At 43.5% G+C, this 25,550-nt stretch overlaps 1 protein-coding gene across 3 annotated transcripts in view; it reads right to left on the reverse strand.

Annotated features, from left to right (window-relative positions):
• roraa (RAR-related orphan receptor A, paralog a) overlaps window positions 1-25,550 on the reverse strand; it is a 592,276-nt gene that overhangs the window by 134,830 nt on the left and 431,896 nt on the right. The window contains exon 1 of one of the 3 annotated variants that reach the window (XM_048520928.2): window positions 20,766-20,898. The exons of the other annotated variants lie outside the window; for them this stretch is intronic. Coding sequence (XP_048376885.1) covers window positions 20,766-20,796 — 31 coding nt within the window. The 5' untranslated portion in view covers window positions 20,797-20,898. Of the gene's footprint in view, window positions 1-20,765; window positions 20,899-25,550 lie in introns of those variants that run through there. 3 annotated transcript variants of the gene reach the window in all.

Here is a 25,550-nt window from a genome sequence, read left to right on the forward strand (position 1 = left end):
AAACTTCCAGCAATTAGTTACCTGCACTCCTAGATCCCCCTGTTCTACAACTCTACTCAAGGACCCACCCTTGTTTCTTGTACCAAAATGCAATCCCTCACATTCATCCAGATTGAACTCCACCCACCATTTTTCATCAGCCCGTTTGACCAAGATCCCTCTGTAATCTTTGAAAACCTTCTTTACTATCTACTATGCCACCAATTTTGGCGTCCTCTGCAAGCTTACTAATCATACCTTCTAATATTCTCATCCAAATCATTCACACAAATGACAAACAAAAGACGATCCAGAAACAATCCCTGTGGAACACTACATGGTCACAGGCCTCCAGTCTGAAAAGCAACCTCCCACCACCACATTCTGGCTTAACAGCAGGAAACAGTTTTGTATCCAGTTGGCAAGCTCACTCTGAATCCCATGTGACCTAACTTTACTAATTAGTCTATCATGCAGAACATTGCCAAAGGATCTATTAAAATCCAAATAAGCAACATCTACTGCTCTGCTATCGTCCACCATCTTGGTAATTTCCTCAAAAAAAAACTCAATCAAGTTTGAGAGACGCAATTTTTCCTCACACAAAACCATGCTGGCTATCCCTAATTAACGTTCGCCTCTCTAAATGTCCATAAATCCTATCCTTTATAATCACCTCCAGCAATTTACCCACAATTGACTCTCAGATCCAAAGTTCCCCAGTTTCTCCTTGCAACATTTCTTCAACAAAAGGTACAACATTAGCCTCCCTCCAGTCATCAGGCACCTCACCCAAAGTTCGAGATGATGCAAATATTTCCGCAAGGGGTCTTATAATTTCCTCCATTACTTCCCACTACATTTGTTTGGAGGGATATGGGCCGAGTGCAGGCAGGTAGGACTAGGTTAGTTTGGGATTATGTTTGGCATGGGCTGGTTGGACCGAAGGGTCTGTTTCTGTGCTGTATGATTCTAAGACTCTGGGATCCATTAGATCAGGTCCCCTTATATTCTCTAAGACCTCCTGAACTTCCTCTTCTGTAATGAATACTGTTTTTAAAAAACAAAGTTTATTTATCTGCATTCTCTAGACTCCATTTCTTACCCCACAGTAAAAACTGATGCAAAATATTCGTTTAGTATCTCTCCCATTTCATGGGGTTCAGCACAAAGACAACCTCCTTGATCTTTCAGAGACCCTATCCTATCTCTAGTCACCCTCTTGCTCTCAACATATTTGTAGAATCTCTTTGGATTATCCTTAACCCTATCTGCCAACGCTATCTCATACGCCCTCTGCCTGAATATCCCCTCATTTTCTGAAGAAGGGTCTAGGCCCGAAACATCAGCCTTCCTGCTCCTCTGATGTTGCTTGGCCTGCTGTGTTCTTCCAGCTCCACACCTTGTTATCTCCCCTCTTTGCCTTCCTGATTTCTCTCTTGAGAATGCCCCTACACTCTTTATATTGATTAAGAGATTCAATTGAACCAATTTGTCTATATCTGAAAGAAGATTCTGTGCCTCTGACAGGAGAATCCCCCTTTAACAATAATTCTATTAAATCTTGTCAAATGCTGCCTAACATTTGAATTGTCCCAAGTGACCAATAACTGACTGGCCCTTCCATTCTCTTTGGAGAGACTATCCTCTTCTACGGTTTCAATAACTGAATATCTATTTGACAGAGGAATAGCCATTGGAATCTTTTGAACCTTTCTCAACAATCACCCATCTGACTGTGTAAAAACTTTATTAATCTATGAGCCATCTCACCTTGTACCTCACATGTGGTCTTAATAACATTATTGCTATTTTTAAGCTTAACACCTTATACATAAAATAAACAGCCTTTCATTACCTGCAGAAAATAACATTAAAATGGCAAAAAATAAAAGCATGTATCAAACATATGAAATTTAAACAAAATATACCACCTAGCTGATTAACTGAATAAAAAAGACGCCTCTCCAATGAATTCCTCGAAGAAATCCTTCTCCAGAGCTGACCGTGTGTAAGACTCCACAAAACAAAAACACAACTCCTTATTTAAAACAAAACTTCGGTTTTTCAAAAAAAAAACCCTTTGCAGTGTGGGAAGAAAACGCTCTAAAAATCTCTGCAAAGGGGGAAAAAAAACCACGCTCTGAAACAACATTTCCTCACCCCACTTTATTCTTTATCTATTCAAAATGACACTGACTCATGGTGACAAATGAAAAGGTTTTCAATGTATTTGACTGTATTCTTACTGTAAAATACACGTGACAATAGATTTACTCAAGAATTCACCTACGTCTGCCTCAAAAATATTTAAGGATTCTGTATACTTAAAAAACATAGTTAAAGATTCTGCCTTTTGAGGAAGGGAATTCAAAGACTCTCAACTCTGAGCAAAAAACAAATTTTCGTCATCTCTGTCTTAAATGGGCGACCTTTTATTTATGAACTATGATCCCTAGTTCTAGATTTTTCTCACAACAGGAAATGTATGCCACACACATCTCCAACAAGAGAGTATGTAGCCAACTTCCTTTGAACTTTAAATGACATTACCATCACTGAAGCCCCCACTATAGCCTCTTTCTAGTGGGAAGGGGTGGTGATGGTGGTAGAGATGGTTACATTGTCCAAAAGCTTAGCTAAACCCACCATATAAACACAAAATCTGGGAATTCTGCAGTGAGTAACTCACCTCCTATCACCCCAAACTATGCCCACCATCGACAAGGCACAAGTCTGATGGGATACATCCCACTAGCCCAGATGAGCACAACACTCAAGAAGCTTGACACCATCCTATAATCAGTTTACCTGACCAACACCCATTTATCTTTGTAAGTATGCGTTACTGTTGATGCAGTTTGGCAGCTATGGACCACATAGAAGAATGATTGTGAAAACCCATAGAGGTTTTGAAGTCTGGATAGTCAGCTTCCTTGGAGCACAAGGCAGCTGCATGCAAACATGAACACCTGATAGCTCCCTCCAAGTCACAAACAATCCTGCTATGGAAATATATGGTTATGCCTTCACTGTCAATAGGCCAAAATCCTGCAACTCCCTCCTACAGGCACAATGAGTCCACCAAACTAATGCCAGAGTTGCATTTCTTGCCGCTGGGCCCAACTCGTCAGTGTCACTAAGATGTTTTTCTGCCAACCACCGAGGAAGTCGCAGTTCCTCAGGAGCTATCTTTCGCCACCAGGCCTACCTTGCCGATGTCAATGTAGCAGCTGCTGGTTCCGATGCCTGGTCCTGTGCTCGTTCAGGGAAAGTATTTAAGGACTCGCTGTCCTCCACACTGGGCCTACTGGAGGTCCGCAGTGGGTCCACAGTGGGCTTGTTCAATGTCAGCGTTCTGGGCTCTGACCAACACTGATGCCATCCAAGCTCAGGACAATAGGTAAGTAAAGGTATAGAGAGGAAGAAAAAACTAGACAACAGAGGGAAAAAGACAAAAAAAGGTCTTGATCTTAATGACCAAAGATGAAATAATGTCCCAGTCTGCAGCATGGATCTTGCAGCTGCTCCTGGGATTGAAGGGCCAATTAAAGATTTTTTTTTTGTCAGTTATTACAGTCATTATAACATTTTCATTCATTTTGTTTCATTAGCATTCAAAAATAAAACAAAAACAAACAATATCTTGGGTTTTTTTTCCCAACAGGCTTTTTTTAAAAAAACAAACGGCTGAGTTTTTTTAATTCTAAATTCTGAAGTTAAAAAGTCTATGTTGTTTCAGAGTGTTGTTCTCACGTTGAAGAAGTTTGTAAAGAGGGTTTTTCCCCCACACTGCAAAGGGTTTTTTTTTTGAAAAACTAAAAAGTTATTGTATTTATCTGGTGTCACATGGAGGCCAGACCAGATAAGGACTGCAGTTTCCTTCCCTAAAGACATTACTGAACCAGATGGGTTTTTCCTAACAATTGGTAGTGGATTCATGCTCATCATTAGATTCGTAATTCCAGATATTTTTATTGAATTCAAAGTTCCATCATCTGCCATAGTGGGATTTGAACCCAGATCCCCAGGCATTATCTGGAAGTCTACCAGACCGATCATGAAGTCGCCAAATCTCAGGCACCATCTTTTGTCAAAGTCCTGCTCCACAGCCTTGCTGCTGCTCCACAGAGAGTCCACTTATCTTGCATGGACTGCTGCTGTTCAAGAAGCAGGTTCATTACCACCTTCACAAGGGCAATTAGGTTTGCTAACAAGTGCTGGCGTAGCAGTCAAGCAGTTTAAAATTTGAACAGAGCTTGGCAGTTAACTGCTAGTCATCATTACCTTCCACATTCTCTGTGGCAACACCTCTACAAATCAATAAGCAACTGAAAATTGTCAGAATAATCAAACAATTAATCATTTCTTACATAATCCTGAATGCATGTCAACAATCAATTTAGAATTGTCAGTGAGACCAAGAATACGATACGTAACTTTCAGTAGAAAGAAACGTATGTTAGTACAAAGGGCCCTGGCCTTTTCAGACTAAAGGAGCAGTTACACACACACTACACCTGTTTCAAAACAACAGTCATTCTCCAGCTCATTTCCCAGGCCAATGCCTTATCCAAATCAGAGTCAACCTGCATTGCTTAAAGAGTAAACTGAGCTTATCAGTTATCTGTCAGTCATCATTAACCGGTGCATTCACCTCAGCAACACCTCTACTAATTACAGTCCAACCAGCAAACAATCAGTACTCTCTTCTCATCGATTATGGTACTTCTTGCAAATTGTTCCCGATGGAGAGTAAGAGAAAATGCTGCACAAAATGTATTTTTTTTTCAGCCCTCAAAGGAGGCTGTCCATAACACATCAGCTGAGGCAGGGTTACAGCTGCCTGATCTTGAAGATGGGAGGCAGGCCATTTTCCCAGTGATGTGGGCATGTGCAGAAGAGCTCATCCTCGGGGCAAATAAAACATTAGTTTAAAAACAGTGTCGTGCTGCCTCAGACAGCTGGCAGCGAGATGGATGATGGATTGGCAAATGAATGAGGGTTGTGATATCGCCCTGGGGCAATGATTTGATTGGCCCAAATAACTGATCAATTAGAGACATTTCCTGATCTTCAACTTACGGATACTGACTAAGCAGTGTGAAAATTTAGAGATAAAGTATGGGACAGCACAGTGGCTCAGTGGTCAACACTGCTGCCTCACAGCACCAGGGACCCAGGTTCAATTCCACCCTCGGGTGACTGTCTGTGTGGAGTGTGCACATTCTCCCCGCGTCTGTGTAGGTTTCCTCTGGGTGCTCCAGTTTCCTCCCACAATCCCAAGATGTGCAGGTTGGGTGAATTAGCCATGCTAAATTGCCCACAGTGTTCAGGGATGTGTAGATTAGATGGGTTTACAAGTGGATGGGTCAGTGTGGACTTGTTAGGCCAAAGGGCCTGTTTGCACACTGTAGGGATTCTATTAAAAAAAAGTATTGACGGCAGTAAGACAGAGCTGGGCACCATCCATGTGTGTGTGGGAAAATGGTGCTATGATTTAACTTGACATTACTGAAGGGCAAAACATAGACACAAAATTGGAGATAAAAAGTGGGGAGCTGGATGAACACAGCAGGCCAAGCAGCGTCTTAGGAGCTTTTGCTCTCTTAAGATCCCACCAGCTTTTGTGCTCCTGAGATGCTGCTTGGCCTGCTGTGTTCATCCAGCTCCACACTTTGTCATCTCGGATTCTCCAGCATTTGCAGTTCCCATTATCTCTGATCACAAAATTGGAGGCTGCTAGGGATAGACGTTTTTTTTTTAGGGACACAGAGGCATTGGTGCTGGAAGAGAAGGCATTGCAAATAAATGACTGGACGATCCAGTCATAACCAATGTTAACTACAGATGCCATTGTAAATGCCACCCTAGAAGTCTGAATAATCTTTTCACTAACAGGGCTGGCTTATACACAAAATACAAAAGGAAGCAGCCAGCAGATGGTTGCAAATTTGAAGTATAAATGAAAAAAAATGCTATTTTATTTATTGCATAAAGTAACCATGCAAAATATTTATATTTACAATCAAAGCATTTAAAGCTCATTAAGTTCCTTGTCAGCAGCATCTGGCTTAAAGAGGATGTAGTCTTAAATCCATGCCTGCTTTTGTCACACAACTTGTGATGCCAGTGTGATCTTTTGTTCTCAGTTACAAGGCACCAGTAAATAAAGCAGTCATTTAGAATCCCCACAGTGCAGAAGGAGGCCATTTGGTCTATTGGGTCTGCACTGACCCTCTGAAGAGCATCCAACCCTGACCTCTACACAATAGCCCCACATTTACCATGGCTAACCCGTACAGCCTGCCCACTGTGGACAGTTTAGCACCTAAACTGCACACCCCTGGCCACTATGGACAATTCAGCATGGCCAATCCACCCTAACCTGCACATCTTTGGACTGTGGCAAGAATCAGAAGCACCCAGAGGAAACTCACACAGACACACTGAGAACGGCACGGTGGCTCAGTGGTTAGCACTGCAACCTCACAGCACCAGGGACCTGGGTTCAAACCCACCCTCGGCCGACTGTCTGCGTGGAGGTTGCACGTTCCCCTGTGTCTGCATGGGTTTACTCTGGGTGCTCCAGTATCCTTCCACAGTCCAAAAGATGTGTAGGCTAGGTAAATTGGCCATGCTAAATTGCCTGTAGAGTTGAGGGATGTGTAAATTAGGTCCGTTATAGGGGATGGGTTTGGGTGGGTGCTTAGAGGGTTGGTGTGGACTTGTTGGGCTGAAGGGCCTGTTCCCACACTGTAGGGATTCTATCAATGTGCAAACTCCATACAGTTGCCCAGGCCTCGAATCAAACCCAGGACCCTGGGCACTGCGAGGCAGCAGTGCTAACCACTGAGCTCTGTGCCATCCCCATTTGTGGGGCACAGGTTTATCAGGCCTTTGCTGAAAGGATGGATTGGTTGAAATTCCAATTGCAAAAGCATAATTCTTGGTGCTGTTAAAATGGGGTTGTCTTAAATGTCGGGTAACATTCCTGCCACAAAAATCGACAGCACGGACTAGGATGCAGTTTCCACTAGTTACCACAGTTCTGTGTGCCACTGTTATTCCTTCCTCCATGCAGTTTGCGACGGTTTCTATTCATCGAGCCCTTTGTTGTCATTTTGCATGTAACTCTCATCAGGCAAATGTAGAGCTTTGCAAGCTGGCTGACACCCAGAAGTATACGCACACAAATCTTGCAAATGATTGTGACATATTTATCACTGTGTAGTTCCAGAGACCAGAAAACGAAAAGAGAAACTAAATGAGACAGTAGATCTGCTGAGAGAAAAATATGGCTCAAAATTAAAATATTTCTAAAATAAGAATTTTAAAGATCAACTTTATATTGTGCACTCAGTCTGAAAATATTGATGGTGAGCACGCGCAGTTGACATTTATCATTACGTGGTTGTTGTCAGCAGAGATGCCACACTTTAAAAGACTGGTGTTACTTTCTTGTTTAAAAGGTATCAGTCCCATCTTGAATTATCACCAATGGCATATATAATGATGTATGATTATATATAATGATATATTAATGGTCACCATGAGTGAGGCCAGCCTTCAATTCCAGCATTTAAAAAAAAAACCAAAATCTAGATTCCAATGGTAGCTGTCATCAGGTCTGAAGCTGCTTCCCAGCCCATTGTAGAGCCTGGGCTTTTAACACCATGGCAGCAGCATTAAGCCACCATCTCTATGCTCTCTATTCATATTCTCCATACTAAACTGATGAGTTATTGTACAGCCAATTACTAGTCTTCTTTCAGCTTCAGTTCTGCTCGCCCTATTTTAATCCCAGATAGTGAAATTAATATCTATTTGCGATAGTATATTAACACACTGGACAGATTACAACAAAAAGCATAAACAGCTCTATTATAATCCCACCCAGAGCCAATACATTCAAATTTAGTCCACACGAACTGCCAGAACTTAGCCACTGATCTTCGGCATCAGGACAGATTTGGTGTGCCACAGGACATAAGACAACTTGTAGCTATTAGCGAAAGGAAGATAATAGTTTTCATCTTCACTGCCTGGGGCACAATATCATGAGGGCAGCGATCCCATCAAAGGCCGAGGTCCAAAGCTTATTGGCACTCATCACGCACAGGGTGGTACAGTGGCTCAGTGGGGAGCACTGCTTCCTCACAGCACCAGGGGCCTGATTCCAGCCACAGGTGCCTGTCTGTGCAGAGTTTGCTCGCTCTCCCGCTGTCTGAGAGAGTTTCCTCCAGGTGCTCCGGTTTCCTCCCACAGTAGGCTATGTGGATTAGCCATGGGAAATGCAGGGATCTGGTAGGGACATGGTTCTGGGTGGGATGCTCTTCAGAGGGTTGGTGACACTTGATGGGCTGAATGGCCTGCTTCCACACTGTAAGGATTCTATAATTTTAGCCAGATGCAGCTCCGTTGGATAAAAGCAAAACACTATGATGCTGGAAATCTGAAACAAACACAAAGTGCTGGGAGAAACTCAGCAGGCCTGGCAGTATCTGTGGAGAGAAACAGAGATAACGTTTCAAGTTTACTGGTTATACAGTCATACAGCATGGAAACAGGCCTTTCAGCCCAACTCATGCGCGCCAACCAGGTTTCCTAAACTGAACCAGTCCCATTTGCCCGCATTGGCCCATATCCTTCTAAAACTTTCCAACCCATTTGTACAGCTGCATGGAAAGAAAAGATTGAGAGAGATATGGGCCAAACGCAGGTGAATGGGTCTAGTTTAGTTTAGGAAACTTGGAAGTCATGGATAAGTTGGGCCGAAGGATCTTCTGAAGAAGTCAAATGGGACTCGAAATGTTAACTCTGTTCATCTCTCTACAGATGCTGCCAGACCTGCTGGACTTCTCCCCATGTTCTCTGTGTTTGTTAGTGACTCTGTTGGCTCAGGCATGTCTACAGCACAGAAACTGTAAGCTTAGCCAAGCATCTTCCCACACAGTGGGCTGACAAGAACCAGGTGTCCAGTAGGACCTCCAAATCCTCACTTCAAGCAAGTTGACAGAAATGTTGTAAGAGCCCAAAACAGCGACAGTCCCACCTGGGAGGTACCAGCTGATGAGAGAGATCAATGTCAATGTCAGCAAGCGGTTCGAACTGCTTGGTGATTGGACCACTGCCATAAACAGCCACCCACAATGTCATGTGGTCACAACAAACCCCACCTCTCATGAGTGGCCTTCGTAGGCATCAGCGAAAGCATTTCCAATAAGATGCTCCATCAAAATGGATTGTGTGCAGTATATCCATCGTTGTTCAGAGATAATGATGATGACGGAAGGGTTGTTAATGCTCCCCACTGTGATGTTAAAAACTGTTGCATTTTTGTTTTGTTTTATGCCAAACATAAAACAATCACCAAGCAAATAGATTTTCACTGGCTTTTTCCATTTCAAACTCAACTGCCGAATGAGGCCAATCATGCCATTGCTGTCATTTCTCTGCTATCTCCTTTCAGAAAAAGGAAAGTCCAAGTAGTTACCCATTTTGATTTTTGAAACTGTCAGGAATCTGTTGAAGTAATGGGGCCTCTGAACATTGTGCTTTCATAAAATGATCTTGTGTGTTATTAGGATCGAAGAGATTTAATCATATCTCAGAGTCGAATGGGAACAGGAAGAAGAAACATTGGCTTTAATTCTCGATTGGCCCAATAAATCTTCTGTGATTGCAGGCCACTGGCATTTTGAAGGTGTGCCTGTTCTTATTTGCATGGTTTTCTCTGAGGTTTCTCTCTCTGTTTCTCTATGCTTCTGCCCCTTTGTTGGGCACTTGGGATCATCAAGAACTTTGTAAAAGATATCATTATCTACACTGGAATCAAGGTAGCTATTTAATTATAAGACATGTCACTTTCAATCCCAATAATGTCATTGCATGATATCCACATCTGTCAATGAATAACAGTCAGGAATCGGAACTGCTAATATTGGGGTGGGACAATTATAATTTTTTTAGCTATTCATTCATGGTATCTCTGGCTGGTCCAGCATTTAATTTTCAACGCTAACTGCGCTTTAGAAAGAGCTGGTGAGCTGCCTTCTTGAATCACTGCTGCTCTAAAGGAATAGATGCATGAATAGGTCCATTAGGAGAGGAGTTGCACGATTTTGGCCCTGTGCTAATAATGGAAAGGAGATTAAGTTCCAATTGAGGATGGTGCATATCTTAGAGTGTGGTTTCGGGGGATTCCAAGCATTCACTGCTCTTGCCCTTGCAGCGGTCACAGGTTCGAAAGGTGCTGTCAAAGGAGCTATGGGTGACTTGCATTTTATAGACGGTGCACAGTACACTGACAGAATGGTGAAAGACTAGATTGGACTGCTGGGCAAGTTTCCACATTATAGATAGATGCCGGTCCTGTATGTACAGGAGGAGCTTGGCTTGGAGCGTGATAAATCCGGAAACACAAGTTTTCAGTACTATTGCTGGAATGTTGTCCAGGCCCCTTGCGGTGTACAATGCCGCCAGCTATCTTTCTGATATGAATTAAATTGGCGTCTGCGATCCTGGGGTTCTCTGGAGGAGGCTGAGATAGAAAACCTACTCAGCACTTTTGGCTGAAAATGCTTGCATCCAACGTATCTCCTGCTCTGATGTGCTGGACTCCTATCATTGAAGATGGGGCTATTTGTGGAGGCCCCTCTTCCTGTTAGTTTTTATTTATACACCACCACTGGATGTGGCAGGATTGCAGAGCAAGGATCTGATCTGTTGGTTATTGGGATCGATCAGCTTGGGATCTACAGTCTGACACGCAAGTATTGTCACCCAGATACCAGCTCAGTTTTGGGTCAGTAATGCATGTAAGTAAAGTTGCCATAGTCTTCACTTGCCATAGCGCTGCTCTCTTATTAGAGAGAGACATGGCTAGTGGTGGTTTAACCTGAGGGTCACCACGTTTTAGGTGAGGGGAGAAGATGCAAGGGACAGTTCTTCATGGTAGCTTTAGTGTTGGCTTCATTTGGTGGCACAAACCAGCTATCCAGTCAACTGAGCTAGACAACATCCAAAAAGAAAATGCCTTGAGCTGATACATTGCAAATAACATATGTGCCAACAATACCTATCACAAACAAAGGATGATGGAACGTTTCCTGAAGTTGCCTGTCAGGTAAATGTATTGAGATATGAAGAGTATTTCCTCTCTTCCCCACACCTAGTGATGGTAGTTTTTGCACAGTCATACAGCACAGAAACAGTCCATAAACCCAAACTAAACTAGTCCTACTTGCCTGCTCCTGGCCCATATCCCTCCAAACCTTTCCTTTGCATGTAATTATCCAAATTTTTTTTAAACATGGTCACTGAACCTGCACCCACCACTTCCTCTGGCAGTTCATTCTGCACACGAAGCACTCTGTGGAAAAAGATTGCCCCTCAAGTCTTTTTTTCCCCAAATATTTCCCCTCACATTTTAAAAATATGCCCCCAAGTCTTGAAATACCCCCCCCCCAGGGAAATGACACCTGCTATTCACCTTATTTGTACTCCACATGACTTTATAAATCTCTAAAAAAGTCACCCCTAAACATCCTGTGCTCCAATGAAAAATGTCCCAGTCTATCCAGCTTCCCTTTGTAATTCAAACCCTGGTAAACATCCTGGTGAATCTTCTCTGACCCCTCTCCAGCTTAATACTACCCTTCTTATAACAAGGAAACCAGAACTGGACACAGTATTCCAGAAGAGGCCTCACCAATATCCCGTCCTACTTCATCTCCTACACTCAAAAAGGACTGAGCAATGAAATCCAACCTGCTACACGCTTTCTTAACCAGCCTGTTTACATGTGACACAAACTTCAAAGAATTATGTATCGGAGCCCCCCAGGTCTCTCTATTCTACAGCACTGCCCAACTTCCTTCTCCCTAACCCACACTACCAGTACAGGTTGTGGGCACACTATCACTCCCAAAATTCCCTCCAGCTCACGGACTGCCCTGATTTGGAAATATTACTCATTTGTAATGAGTCAGAATCCTGAAATTCCCAGCTTGAACTCCCTCACCGCAAGGGCAGCAGCACTTCAAGAAGGTGGTTCAGGGGAAGCAATGGCCTAGTGGTATTATAGCTGGACCATTAATCCCAAGACTCAGTCAATATTCTGGGGGACCCGGGTTCAACTTCTGCCACAGCAGATGGTAGAATTTGGATTCAATAAAATATCTAATGATGACCATGAACCGTTTGTTGGAAAAACCCATCTGGCTCACTCATGTCCTTTAGGGAAGGAATCTGCCATCCTTACCTGGTCTGGCCTACATGTGACTCCAGACCCACAGCAATGTGGTTGACTCGGAACTGCCTTCTGGGCAATAAATGCCGAATTAGCCAGAAACACCCTCATCCCATGAATGGATAAAGGAAAAAAAAATTAGATTTGGGAAATGATAAAGTGCAGAGCTGGATGAACACAGCAGGCCAAACAGCATCTTAGGAGCACAAAAGCTGACGTTTCAGGCCTAGGTACAGCCCTGCACTTTGTTATCTAGGATTCTCCAGCATCTGCAGTTCCCATTATCTCTAGATTTGGGAAATGAATGCTGGACTTGGCCCCTCAGAAGAAACAAAATAAATTGATCACTGGTCATAACAGGACTGAACAGATCACCACAATATTTTGAAGCCAAAACTGAAGCAAATTAGGAACGTAATATGAATAAATTCACTTTGATGTGATTTCTTACAAATGATGACTGTCCCAGCTCTGTTTAGGCAGTGCCACTGAGATGTTCTGTCCCTACGTGAAGTGTTCAGAGTCCTCAGTTCACACCTCAATTTTATTCCAGTTTACTGTGATCAAAGCCAATCACCGGTTCCTGGGGATCCTTATAACTGTGCTATGTTGTTAAACTCCCACACCTGCAGAGTCCTGCTTTTGACAAATAAATAACTTCTCGCACAGAGAATCACAGAATTGTCACAGCACAAAAGGGGGCCAAGTCTATTGTATCTGCACCAGTTCTAATGCCCAGTGCCGATCTCCTGCCTTTTGCCCATCTCCCATTTCTCTCCAAACAATCATCCAATATCCTTTTAATATCAGCTGCATTTACAGGCATTGCATTCCCAACCGAAACTACTTGCTGCGTACAGAAGCTTTTCATACATTTCTCTACAGAACGGTTCTTCCTTTGCATCCGAATGTTGTGGTCATTCTGCAGAATTTTTTAAAAATTACAACTGGAAAATGAAAGCAATACATAACTCCTAACAGAACCTAATTTAAAAAAAAACACCAATGGCATGCTGCCAGAATTATTACCATGATTCTTGTTATGGTTGCAGATACAGCTCTTGCCACAAATATTAGCAAAATCACTGGCATATTCCCTATTTGTCTTCTGTGCCTTTCTAATCTGTTTAAGATGATGGACATGCAGCAAATCAAACGCGTTGGGGATCGTCCACATATGCCACAGCTTTGTTGACGTTTGAAGAGACCAATTTGTGAGAGGCAGGCTCTGCCACCCATCCTGTACGTGACATGGTTATCACTAGATTGTTCTTTTTGATGCTGGCATGTGTTGCCAAGTCACTCTAGCCATTTCTCATCGCGGTGGCACAAGAAACAGCTCACAAATGGTGTTCCATTTTCCTCTGATATCGGTTAGTCATAGTCATTCAGTCATAGCAAACTCTGGCAATGAAGAAAAGGCTCTTTGGCCCATCAAGTCGGCACCCTGTCAAAAACAGCCACCAAACTACCGCAATCCCATTTTTCCAGCACTTGGCCCGTAACCTCCTATGCCCTGGCATCATAAATGCACATCTGAATGTTATAAAGGGTCTCTGCCTCTTCTACAGCCAGTGAGTTCCAGATTCCCACAATCCTCTGAGTGAAAAGGCTTTTCTTCACATCCCCTCTACACCTTCCGCCCCTTATATTAAATCTACGCCCCTGGTCAGTGATCCCTTCATCCTTCCTACCTACCCCATTTATCCCCACCATAATGTTACGCCCCTCAACCATGAGCCTTTCAGTCTTCCCTGCTCCAAGGAAAACAGCCCCAGGCTGTCCAAGCTGTCCTCAAAAGACCGAAACTCTCCAACTCTGGCAACATCTCCTGTGCACTCTCTCTCCAGGCAGTCTGTCTTTCCCAACTGTGTGAATCGATGTCATGCACGTTCCCTCAATGCAGAGCTCTGGGTGTCCTACTGGTCACCTTGCTGCAGAGCAAATTCTTGGACAAGCATTTAGCTCCTATCCTGTGATCATGACAGAGCCAGAGAAGACATCTGTCGAGCGGCAACTTTATCTTTGAGAGGTACGTCAAATTCATGGCTTTACCCTTCCGTAAGATGCCCAGAACACACCACAAACTACATAGATAAAAGTTGTTGAGCTTCTTTTCTTGATAGCTGTGAATTGTCTGTGCTTCACAGCCATAGAACAAGGCGCCAAGAACACAAGCATCATAAACCAGCATCATGTTTCCTGTTGTGAAAGATCCTGGCCACAATTTTATAACTACTACCAATAATTACTGTCACAATTACTATCACAATTACTGCCACAATTATGACTCAGACCATGATTATATCCACATTTACTAATATGTTTCTTGCCATAATTATTGCTGCGGTGACAACCAGAATTATTGCTATGAGTTTTACCACAAGCACTGGCTTGTTTTGTAACATAATATCCGAATACAACATTGAGTACTGCACGGAAGACCTCAATCATTGCTTCTATGGTGCTGCTACAACTATGATGATTGCTGTCATGAATACTTCAAATGATTACTTCCACATTGATGTAATTGTTACTTGCAATGAATGATGCCAAAATTACTGCAAAGATTACTACAATGATTATGCCAAAAATTATTGCCACAATTGATTACAATCACAGTTTGTGCAAAGATTAGCACAATAATTGCTGCAATTTCTGAAATGATTGCAACCACAATTACTGCAATGCTTACTCTCCCAGCTTCTGCAGCTAATTTCAACTACTTCAAACATTGTTGCCACAATTACTGCAATGATTACCCTCACAATTACTGCAATGATTACCCTCACAATTACTGCAATGATTACCCTCACAATTACTGCAATGATTACCCTCACAATTACTGCAATGAACGCCGCCACAATTACTGCAATGATTACTCTCACAGCTTTTGCAATGATTTCTGCCATATTTTGTCAATTACTACATACCACAATAATAATACTACAATGATTTTTGCCACAAATACTGCGGTGATTACTGCCACAACTGCAGCCATAAATAATACAATGATTACTGCAATGATTATATCCAGCATCCTTACAATGAGTACTCTGTGATTATTCCAACAATTATTACAATGAATGCAGCTACAATTAGCAATGATTCCCATCATAATTACTCAACAAAAATCCCTGTACAGTTCTTGTCATGTTGTTTTATTACTGTTCCTGCGACTGTCAAGATTCTTGCTATGATTTCTGGTAGAAGGAGTGAGACTTGCCCTCCTTACTGTAGAGTGGTGCCCATCAAACAATATAACCAGCTATATCTCTCTATAGAGACTCCTGCTCCTTTGTGTAGTCCGGCTAATTACCACCTCGTATTACTTGATATGCCTTCCAAGGAAAATGTTTGTTTTTGAACTTTTGTGCTCTGTTGTGTGTGTGTGATGGGTTTCCTCAATCGTACTTACAAAATGCCAATTACCTAACGGCTTTTCTCAGCAAGGTTAATTTCATTACCCAGATCATATTTTGAATAATTTGTTTCTTGTGACATTTTGCATTAATTTTTCGTTGTTAATCTTCTGGAATTACAGTTGACAGATTCGATAGGATTTACTTCTTGTGGAAAGGGTGTGCACTTGGCTCAGATTGTACAGTCTGTGCATCCAATTGCAGACAGTTTCTGAAAGAAGCTTGGCCAATTAGATTTAAATGGAAAATAATTTGAACTCAATTTCAATATGCTGAGGTTGTACAGGTCATTGGAGAGGTGTCTTTCTGGAATACTGTGTCCAGTTCTGGTCGCCCTGTTATAGGAAGGATATTATTAAGTGGAGATGGTTCAGAAAATACCAGTTATTGCCAGGAATAGACAGTTTGAGGTATAAGGAGAGACTGGATTACAGATTTTTTTCCCCCACTGGAGTTTGAGGGGTGAACTTGAGGGCTGAAACCAAGAGAGTGTATATAAGGTGAAAGGCAAATGTCTTCTCCCTACGATGGGGGATTTCAAGACGAGGGGCGTATGTTTAAAGGTGACAGGAAGAAGTTTCAAAAGTAGACATGAGGGGCAATTCTTTTCACACAGGGAGTGGTTTGTGTGTGAAATGAACTTCCAGAGAAAGTGGTGGATGTGGGTACAGTTACAATGTTTAAAAAGGCATTTGGATAAGTACATGGAAAAGAAATGTTTGGACGGATGTGGGCCAAGCACAGGCAGGTGGGATTGTTTTAGTTTGGGCTTTTGGTCAGCATGGACTGCTTGGACTGAAGGGTCTGTTTCTTTGCTGTATTACGGTATGATGGCTTGAATTTTAATGAAGGTACACGGCGCATATCGTAATGAATTATACTTAACCTGTGAAGACAATCCCACTGGTTCCCTAGCCCTCCCACGCCTCTATATATAAAACAATTCAATAAAAGTCCTTCCCTTGATTACTCTAACTGCACCACTGAAACATTTTTTTTAGTACCCTAACTCCAGTGTTAAAGTTCATTCCTCTCGTGCCTGACCCTCCTATAAAAGCCATTCCTCTGGTACCCCAAGCCCACCATTAGATAACAACCTTCCAGTAGGTAATGCCTTCATCTTTCTAGCACCCTAACTCTTGCAGCCAAACTGGCACCAAGGATATCCAATTACTGACTCATCACTGAACATGCGTGAGGTAGGAAACAGATTACACAGACTGATGTAATGTCCTTGGGTTAAAAAAAAAGACAGAGCTAGCGATAGTTCCAGAGGATTTCAGGGTTACTCTCCAATTATGGAGAGATGACTGGTGGTGGTTTAACCAGAGGGTCACCGCGACTCAGGCGAGGGGAAAGGTTGAGTAGGCCAGTCCTTCATGGTAACCTCAGCCAGTGTGGGAATTGTACCCACACTTTGTGCTATTCTAGATCGCTGGGCTAACCAGTCACTTGCAGCAGGATCTGAGCATTGCTTAAATCCGTTTCCAGTGTTATGGGAAAGTAAGCTTCATACAACAGTTAAGAGTTGCTGGGCGGCAACATTCAATTTCCAAGCCGCGCAGCAAGGGAGAGGCTTATTGCAAGATTTTCAATATGGCTACCCATGGTTGGGAGTCAACAAAGAGGATTACTGGCACTCAGAGAAAGAAATAGTTAGACATTGAGGTAGATTTCATGTCAGGTCATGCTGTTGTTGGCTGGACTATTGATGGACTAAATGGGTTCTGTGCCAGGGACTCAGAGAAACTGACAGCAGTTGGATGCTCCCCAGTTGGAGCATTGGAGGAAGTTTGAGGAATTAATAGGCAGCTGAACATTGGATTCAAAGGAGATTCCAAGTGTGAAGGGTTTGAAAGAAGCTCAGTTTAGCTCAGTGCAGCTGAGAATGGGGATTGAAAAGTCCATGAACAGTCTTTGCTTGAAAAAGAGCTGAGCAAGGCTACAGTCAAGAAGAAAAAAATACCAGGGCCAGTTTTAGCTTAACTGTCCCTGACAAGGCAGGCTGATGAATGAGTTCCTAACCCAGATGAGCAAAAATGAAGAATTGTGACACCTTATGAGGGTTAATCACCCATTGACCCAATTTGACAACACACTGTTTTGTTTCCCAATGAAGGCAGGATATCCTGGAATCTTGCTCAAATGCAATTGCCATCTGCCCTATGCCTGTGGGTTCTGTCACAGTCTGATACCCACATTTACCACGTTAATACTTCGTGTTAGAAATAACATGTACAATCCTGACTGAGTCAAACCACTCTGTTCGGAGGGGTGATTACACAGCTCCAGGGCAGGCTGGGACTTGAATGCAGACCTCCTGGTTCAGAGGTTGAGACACTACCACTGCATCACAAGCGCTCTATGAACAAGATCACAGAATCCCTGCAGTGTGGAAGCAGGCCATATGGTCCACTGCATCCACACCACCCTGTAAAGTGCATCCCATCCAGGCCTACCCCTCTACCTGATCCCTGTAACCCACGGCTAGTCCACCGGGTCTACACATCCCAAGACACTATGGGCCAATTCAGCATGGCCAATCCTAACCCGCACATCTTTGGACTACGGGGTGGGGGAATGGAGCACCTAGAGGAAACTCACGCAGACACGGGGAGAATGTGCAAACTCCACAGAGACAGTCGTCCGAGGGTGGGATCCAACATTGGTTGCTGGCGCTGAGAGGCAGCACTGCTAAGTACTGAACCACCGTGATGTCCCAAATGAGACCATAACATTGATTTGGCAGTCTGCTCTGGGATGCAGCCTAGCTGGATAGGATAGATATCCCCTCTATCTGTTAACTGTGTCGCTCCAATGGGAGTCAATTAGCACTAATTGGCATTGTAATGGAAAAAGGGAAAATGGTACCCTAGTGTGGTACAGGGAGCTCTTTGTTGAGGCTGAGAGTGAGGGTTGAGGCAAAAGGGGAGCGAGCGTCCCTGGTTTTTTCATACACCGTAACTTACACAGAACTGCTCAATGCTGATGTTTGAAGATGAGGGAAGAAAATGGAAAGTGGAGACATATCTACTTCCTCTGGCAACCCGAACATAGTCAGAAAATTGTTTGCAAAGACAAGATTTGCAATTTTGCTTCAACTAATCCAAAGAGAATGTCTTTTTCTCGCTCCCATGACTGTTTAATGCACTCAGCTAAGGACAATTAAACAAAAAGCTTTCGACTTTAACCAACAGTTCCCTGTAAATAATATCAGAGATAATGGGAACTGCAGATGTTGGAAAATTCCAAGATAATAAAATGTGAGGCTGGATGAACACAGGGATGAACATCTCAGGAGCACAGATGCTGCTTGGCCTGCTGTGTTCATCCAGCCTCACATTTTATTATCTTGGAGTTCCCTGTAAATGTTGAGTTGGTGTGCATTCTTAACATCACAAAGAATTACATTTTATGATGATATATTTCTTTTTCTTTCATTTCACAGAGATATAATAAAGAACCAAGAACGAAAAGCTATCAGAACAAAGCTTGGTCGAAGCAGCAGAGTTTTTGGAGGGTCTTAAAGGCAGAGAGTGGCGGTGATACAGAGACACATGGGAAGGGAATTTCAGCATACAGCATCAACACATCTGAACATGCCAATATTACAATGAGAAAGGCAGAGTTTGGAGAGAGGGTTGGAGTTGGGCTGGGGATGAATTACAGTAAGAAGTGATTTAAACACAAGCATACTAACTTTTTTAATGGGAAGCATTAGGAAACCAAGGGCTAACATATGCTAAAGAGAACATCTGGGACTTGGGATAGTTTGCAAGTTAGGACAGGGCTCGGGGGTTAACTGAATTTTAAGGAGAATGGAAGACAAACAGCTCAGATGGAAGGAAATGGAGTGGAGGCCTGGATCTCAGGATGGATAGAACAACAATATGAACAACTTCTGTTACTCATGCTGTTGGGCTGTATCCACAGAATGAAGATCATCTGTTTGACTGGGACATTGAAAATTTGAAGTCCCATTCATTGATAACCATTTACACAAACAATCCAAAAGGTAGCAGTGTCACATCAGGCAACTCCCCCCCATTCCAGATTTCTCACCTCTAGGGCAACTCACACACAACCCACGGGCTATGACAGCATCTGAAACTAGAGGGTTTTTTTTATTTCGAGACTGCTGTCTCAGTTCATCATTTCTCCTGACAGGCACTCAGATCAGGGAATAGGCCACAGAGGTCGCTACAGTCTGGGGTCTCTGATGCTCCTGACAAAGCTGTGGCTCTGAGATTTATTATTCCGGTTGAGTCTGCACTGACAAAATGCAATCCTCAGCTTCCTCGCCATTATAAAACCTCCAGGCCGACTGAGTTCAAGAGTTCTAATGACAATGACCATTCACACCGAACAGATTTAGGTCTTATGCCTACAACTGGGTTGGACTCACTTCTTCCTCGCTCTGAGTTATATCAACCTCGAACGCTTTTAAACCACATTCTGCCGCAGTTTAAGAATGGTGTTTCTCACTGTGTTGGAGAACATAACCCCAAACGCTTTTACAGTTATGCATCTGACCAGGAGAAGAACAAAAATGGTTCACACACCATCAATCTCTTTACCCTCCTGCTTCTTGAAGTACAAACTGACAGCAAACAGTTGCAGGATTAACTGCTTCAGTCAAATACTGTCTCAGCTCTCCCTGATTTGTATACTATCTTCATGTCGCTGCACTGACAGAATGCCAGTGTGTCCCAGCAGGCAGATAAAAAAAAAATCACACAGCAACTTCACACACTTTTTTTTAATCCTGTGCATGGAACAATCAGCTAAACCACCCCCCACCCAAAGGAACGCTGACAGCTCATTCAAACATCATCCTTCCAGGAACCACTCGCTCGTAGGAAGCTGGGCACCTCGCAAGTTCACAAATTGCTGACATTCCTGTCCTCCCAGCACCCTCTCTCATGCGTTGTGAAATAAAAAGCCTGGATTTCTTTCCAGCCTGCGCTGCAGCTCAACAGGAACTGAGCACAGCAGGACTCAACAGGAGCAAGTCGTCAATCTGAGTCTGAACCATCTTTAATCAGGCTGCTTCAAGCCCCACACTTTATTAATCGCCGCTGAGCAGCAATGTTCGCAAAATGTCTACATACCTTTCATAGCTGAACACAAAATATACATCATTTGATGACTGCCCGGTCAAGGATTTAGATCATGCTTGAGTCTCCCTTTGCCTTTTTAGCAGCTGTGGTCTGCAGCATTGCCCGACAACACAGCCATCTGAAAATCCACGTGACCCAGTCATCTGTTTACTCTCCACCCACTGGTGCTGATTGGCAGCTTGGGACTCTCATCCTCCCGACTATGCTGCTCTACTGCAGTCCACCCCCAGTCAGCAGGTATGCAGCACCTTCCAACACTCCCTCTCCACCGATCCACGGCCACCCAACTTCAATCTCCCTCTCATTCGTCTTCATAATTATTTCCTTTGGCAACAAGAGAGGGTATGGGGATTGTACTAGTACAATCTGGGCCCACATTCCAGATAAAATCACACCATGGGCAGCGGGAGGGGAATTCACTCTCAATTAGATAAACCCAAAGACCATCAAACTGCTTAATTATTGTTTAACCCTCTCGGACTCACTAGAAATCTGCCATCCTTAGGTAGCCTCCGATGCATTTCTTGCTAATGTTGATCTTGCTTTGTGCTCCTCCTGTGTTGTGTAACCTGTATGCCCCTCTCTCCCTAACCACCATCCAACCCTCCCCACCATGGCGTCAATGTCTTTGTTTTACAATGATCTACCTGTACTGCTTGCAAAACAAAACTTTTCACTGTACTAGTTATGTGACACCAATAAAACAAATCAAATTTGTGCTTTTTAAAGTTTATTCACAGGACGTGGCCACTGCTGGCCATCCCTAATTGCTCAGAGGGCAGTTAAGAGTTAACCATTTGGGGTTACATGTAGGCTAGACCAGGTGAGGATGGCAGATTTCCCACCCTAAAGGACATGAGTGAACCAGATGAGTTGTCAGTAGACTCTTACTTTCAAATTTTTTTTTTTAAAAATTGAGTTCAGTTTCCATCATCTGCGATAGCAGGACATGAACACAGGCCCCCAGAATTAATGGATTAATAGTCTCATACTGATAACACAAGGCTGTTGCCTCTGTGGACTTAATTATTTAAACATTCAGGTTGCCTCATAATTTTACTGCCTGGCCCACACACATACAATAATTAAACGGGGCCTGAGCACTTACTTTTGATGTGTTAAACAGGGACAAGGAATACAGTTCCTTTTCTGGTCTAACTCCAGACCCACAGCAACGCAGCAAACTCTAATTCCATAATGGCCTCATCAATTTTTGAGATGGCAGCCAATCTCTTTGTTTGGAGGCAACTTCAGATGGACTATAATTACTGGCCTTGCCCATGATGGCTGCATTCCACAAATGGATGTTATGAGAGAGTAAGAAGTATTGAATTGTGGACTCTTTATAAGAGATTTAGAAGCCTAACATGCTTCCTGCTGGCAGAAATGAAGATTCTGTTTCCTTATTGTTGATTTTTTTTCCCCTTTTGAACTCACTGCATTGACAGAATAAACAAAATTCCTACAGTACGGAAGGCCCATTGACTCTGCACTGACCTGATGAAGAGCATCCTACCCAATCCCCAACACTATGGGCAATTCAGCACGGCCAATCCACCTAGCCTGCACATCTTTGGACTGTGGGAGGAAACTAGAGCACCCAGAGGAAACCAACGCAGGCACAGGGAGAATGTGCAAACTCAATTACTAGGGGTCACGATTTCAAGGTGAGAGGGGAAAAGTTTAAGGGAGATATGCGTGGAAAGTTTTTTTTGAGACGGTGTTGGGTGCCTGGAATGCATTGCCAGCGGATGTGGTAGAGGCCAGCACGATAGCATCATTGAAGATGTATCTAGACAGATACATGAATGGGCAGGGAGCAGATGGATACAGATCCTTGGAAAATAGGCAATAGGTTTAGATAGAGGATCTGGATCAGTGCAGGCTTGCAAGGCCGAAGGGCCTGTTCCTGTGCTGTAATTTTCTTTGTTCTTTGTTTATGTTCTATACAGACATTCACCCCAAGGCTGGAATCACACCCAGGTCCCTGGCACTGTGAGGCATCAGTATTAACCAGTGAACACTTGCACAGAATCACTGAATTGTTACAGTGTAGAAGGCAGCTATTTTGCTGATTGAGTCTGTTGTGGCTCTCAGAATGAGCAGTTCACTTAGTACCATTCTCCTCCTCTTTCTCCTGTAACACTACACATTCACCCTTCTCAGATAACGGTTTCATTGCCTTTGGAATACTTCAACTGAACCTGCCCCCGCCCACTGTTCCCCAAACAAAACTTTCCCAGCATCTCTGATCTGCCTTCATCACTGTAATTCCTGAAAGCATTAAGGCAAATCTTTTTCCGCACTTTCCCCAGTGCGTTCACTTCGTGTAATTACCATTGAGGGTCTGGTCTGATCTTTATGAGTGCCTTCAGTATGGATCAATAGGATGAGTCCCATTCACTGAGTAATACATCGTACGCATGTGCAGATTGAAAACACGAGGGCTCTAATGGTGTCGTAGTATTGTGCTACCTCTAAGCCAGGAAATCTGGGTTCAAGTCCACCCTGCTCCAGAGATATGCGTTTCCTTCGCATGACAGGCCCATTATAAAATACGTGAATGGAATGTCAAAAATGTGTCGTCCTGCTTGTTCAACCTAAGCGTAGCATATACTGAACCTGATACTGCTCATTTAGCTAAACGTTACTAACTCACAATGTGTTTGTGCTTGATTCATACTATGAATGAGTCACACCTTGTGTACCTGCTTCATTCAGACTGAGTACAATTAACACTCACTGTGTTCCTGCTTCGTACACACTGAGCACGATTAACACTCACTGTGTTCCTGCTTCATTCACGATGAGCACAATTAACGCTCACTGTGTTCCTGCTTCATTCACACTGAGCACGATTAACAGTCACTGTGTTCCTGCTTCGTTCACACTGAGCACGATTAACGCTCACTGTGTTCCTGCTTCATTCACGATGAGCACGATTAACACTCACTGTGTTCCTGCTTCATTTACACTGAGCACGATTAACACTCACTGTGTTCCTGCTTCGTTGACACTGAGCACGATTAACGCTCACTGTGTTCCTGCTTAGTTCACACTGAGCACGATTAACACTCACTGTGTTCCTGCTTCGTTGACACTGAGCACGATTAACACTCACTGTGTTCCTGCTTCATTCACGATGAGCACGATTAACACTCACTGTGTTCCACCTCCATTTACACTGAGCACGATTAACGCTCACTGTGTTCCTGCTTCGTTCACGATGAGCACGATTAACACTCACTGTGTTCCTGCTTCGTTCATGACGAGCATGATTAACACTCCCTGTGTTCCTGCCTCATTCACGATGAGCACGATTAACGCTCACTGTGTTCCTGCTCCATTTACACTGAGCGCAGTTAACACTCACTGTGTCCCTGCTTCGTTCACACTGAGCACGATTAACACTCACTGTGTTCCTGCTTCATTCACACTGAGCACGATTAACACTCACTGTGTTCCTGCTTCGTTCATGATGAGCATGATTAACACTCCCTGTGTTCCTGCTTCGTTCACGATGAGCACGATTAACACTCACTGTGTTCCTGCTCCATTTACACTCAGCACGATTAACACTCACTGTGTTCCTGCTTCGTTCACGATGAGCACGATTAACACTCACTGTATTCCTGCTTCATTCACGATGAGCACGATTAACGCTCGCTGTGTTCCTGCTTCGTACACGATGAGCACGATTAACGCTCACTGTGTTTCTGCTCCATTTACACTGAGCACGATTAACACTCACTGTGTTCCTGCTCCATTTACACTGAGCACGATTAACACTCACTGTATTCCTGCTTCGGTCACACTGAGCACGATTAACGCTCACTGTGTTCCTGCTTCATTCACAATGAGCACGATTAACGCTCACTGTGTCCCTGCTTCGTTCACACTGAGCACGATTAACACTCACTGTGTTCCTGCTTCATTCACGATGAGCACGATTAACACTCACTGTGTTCCTGCTTCATTCACGATGAGCACGATTAACGCTCACTGTGTTCCTGCTTCATTCACGATGAGCACGATTAACGCTCACTGTGTTCCTGCTTCGTTCACACTGAGCACGATTAACACTCACTGTGTTCCTGCTTCATTCACGATGAGCACGATTAACACTCACTGTGTTCCTGCTTCATTCATGATAAGCTCGATTAACACTCACTGTGCTCCTGCTTCGTTCACACCCAGCACGATTAACGCTCACTGTGTTCCTGCTTCGTTCACACTGAGCACGATTAACACTCACTGTGTTCCTGCTTCGTTCACGATGAGCACGATTAACGCTCACTGTGTTCCTGCTTCGTTCATGATGAGCACGATTAACGCTCACTGTGTTCCTGCTTCGTTCACGATGAGCACGATTAACACTCACTGTGTTCCTGCTTCGTTCATGATGAGCACGATTAACACTCACTGTGTTCCTGCTTCGTTCACGATGAGCACGATTAACACTCACTGTGTTCCTGCTTCGTTCACGATGAGCACGATTAACACTCACTGTGTGCCTGCTTCGTTCACACTGAGCACGATTAACGCTCACTGTGTTCCTGCTTCGTTCACGATGAGCACGATTAACGCTCACTGTGTTCCTGCTTCGTTCACGATGAGCACGATTAACAGTCGCTGTGTTCCTGCTTCGTTCACGATGAGCACGATTAACACTCACTGTGTTCCTGCTTCGTTCACGATGAGCACGATTAACGCTCACTGTGTTCCTGCTTCGTTCACGATGAGCACGATTAACTCTCACTGTGTTCCTTCTTCGTT

This window comes from Stegostoma tigrinum, chromosome 36 (genome assembly GCF_030684315.1).
Source record: "Stegostoma tigrinum isolate sSteTig4 chromosome 36, sSteTig4.hap1, whole genome shotgun sequence".
In the NCBI taxonomy this organism is placed as follows: Eukaryota; Metazoa; Chordata; class Chondrichthyes; order Orectolobiformes; family Stegostomatidae; genus Stegostoma; species Stegostoma tigrinum.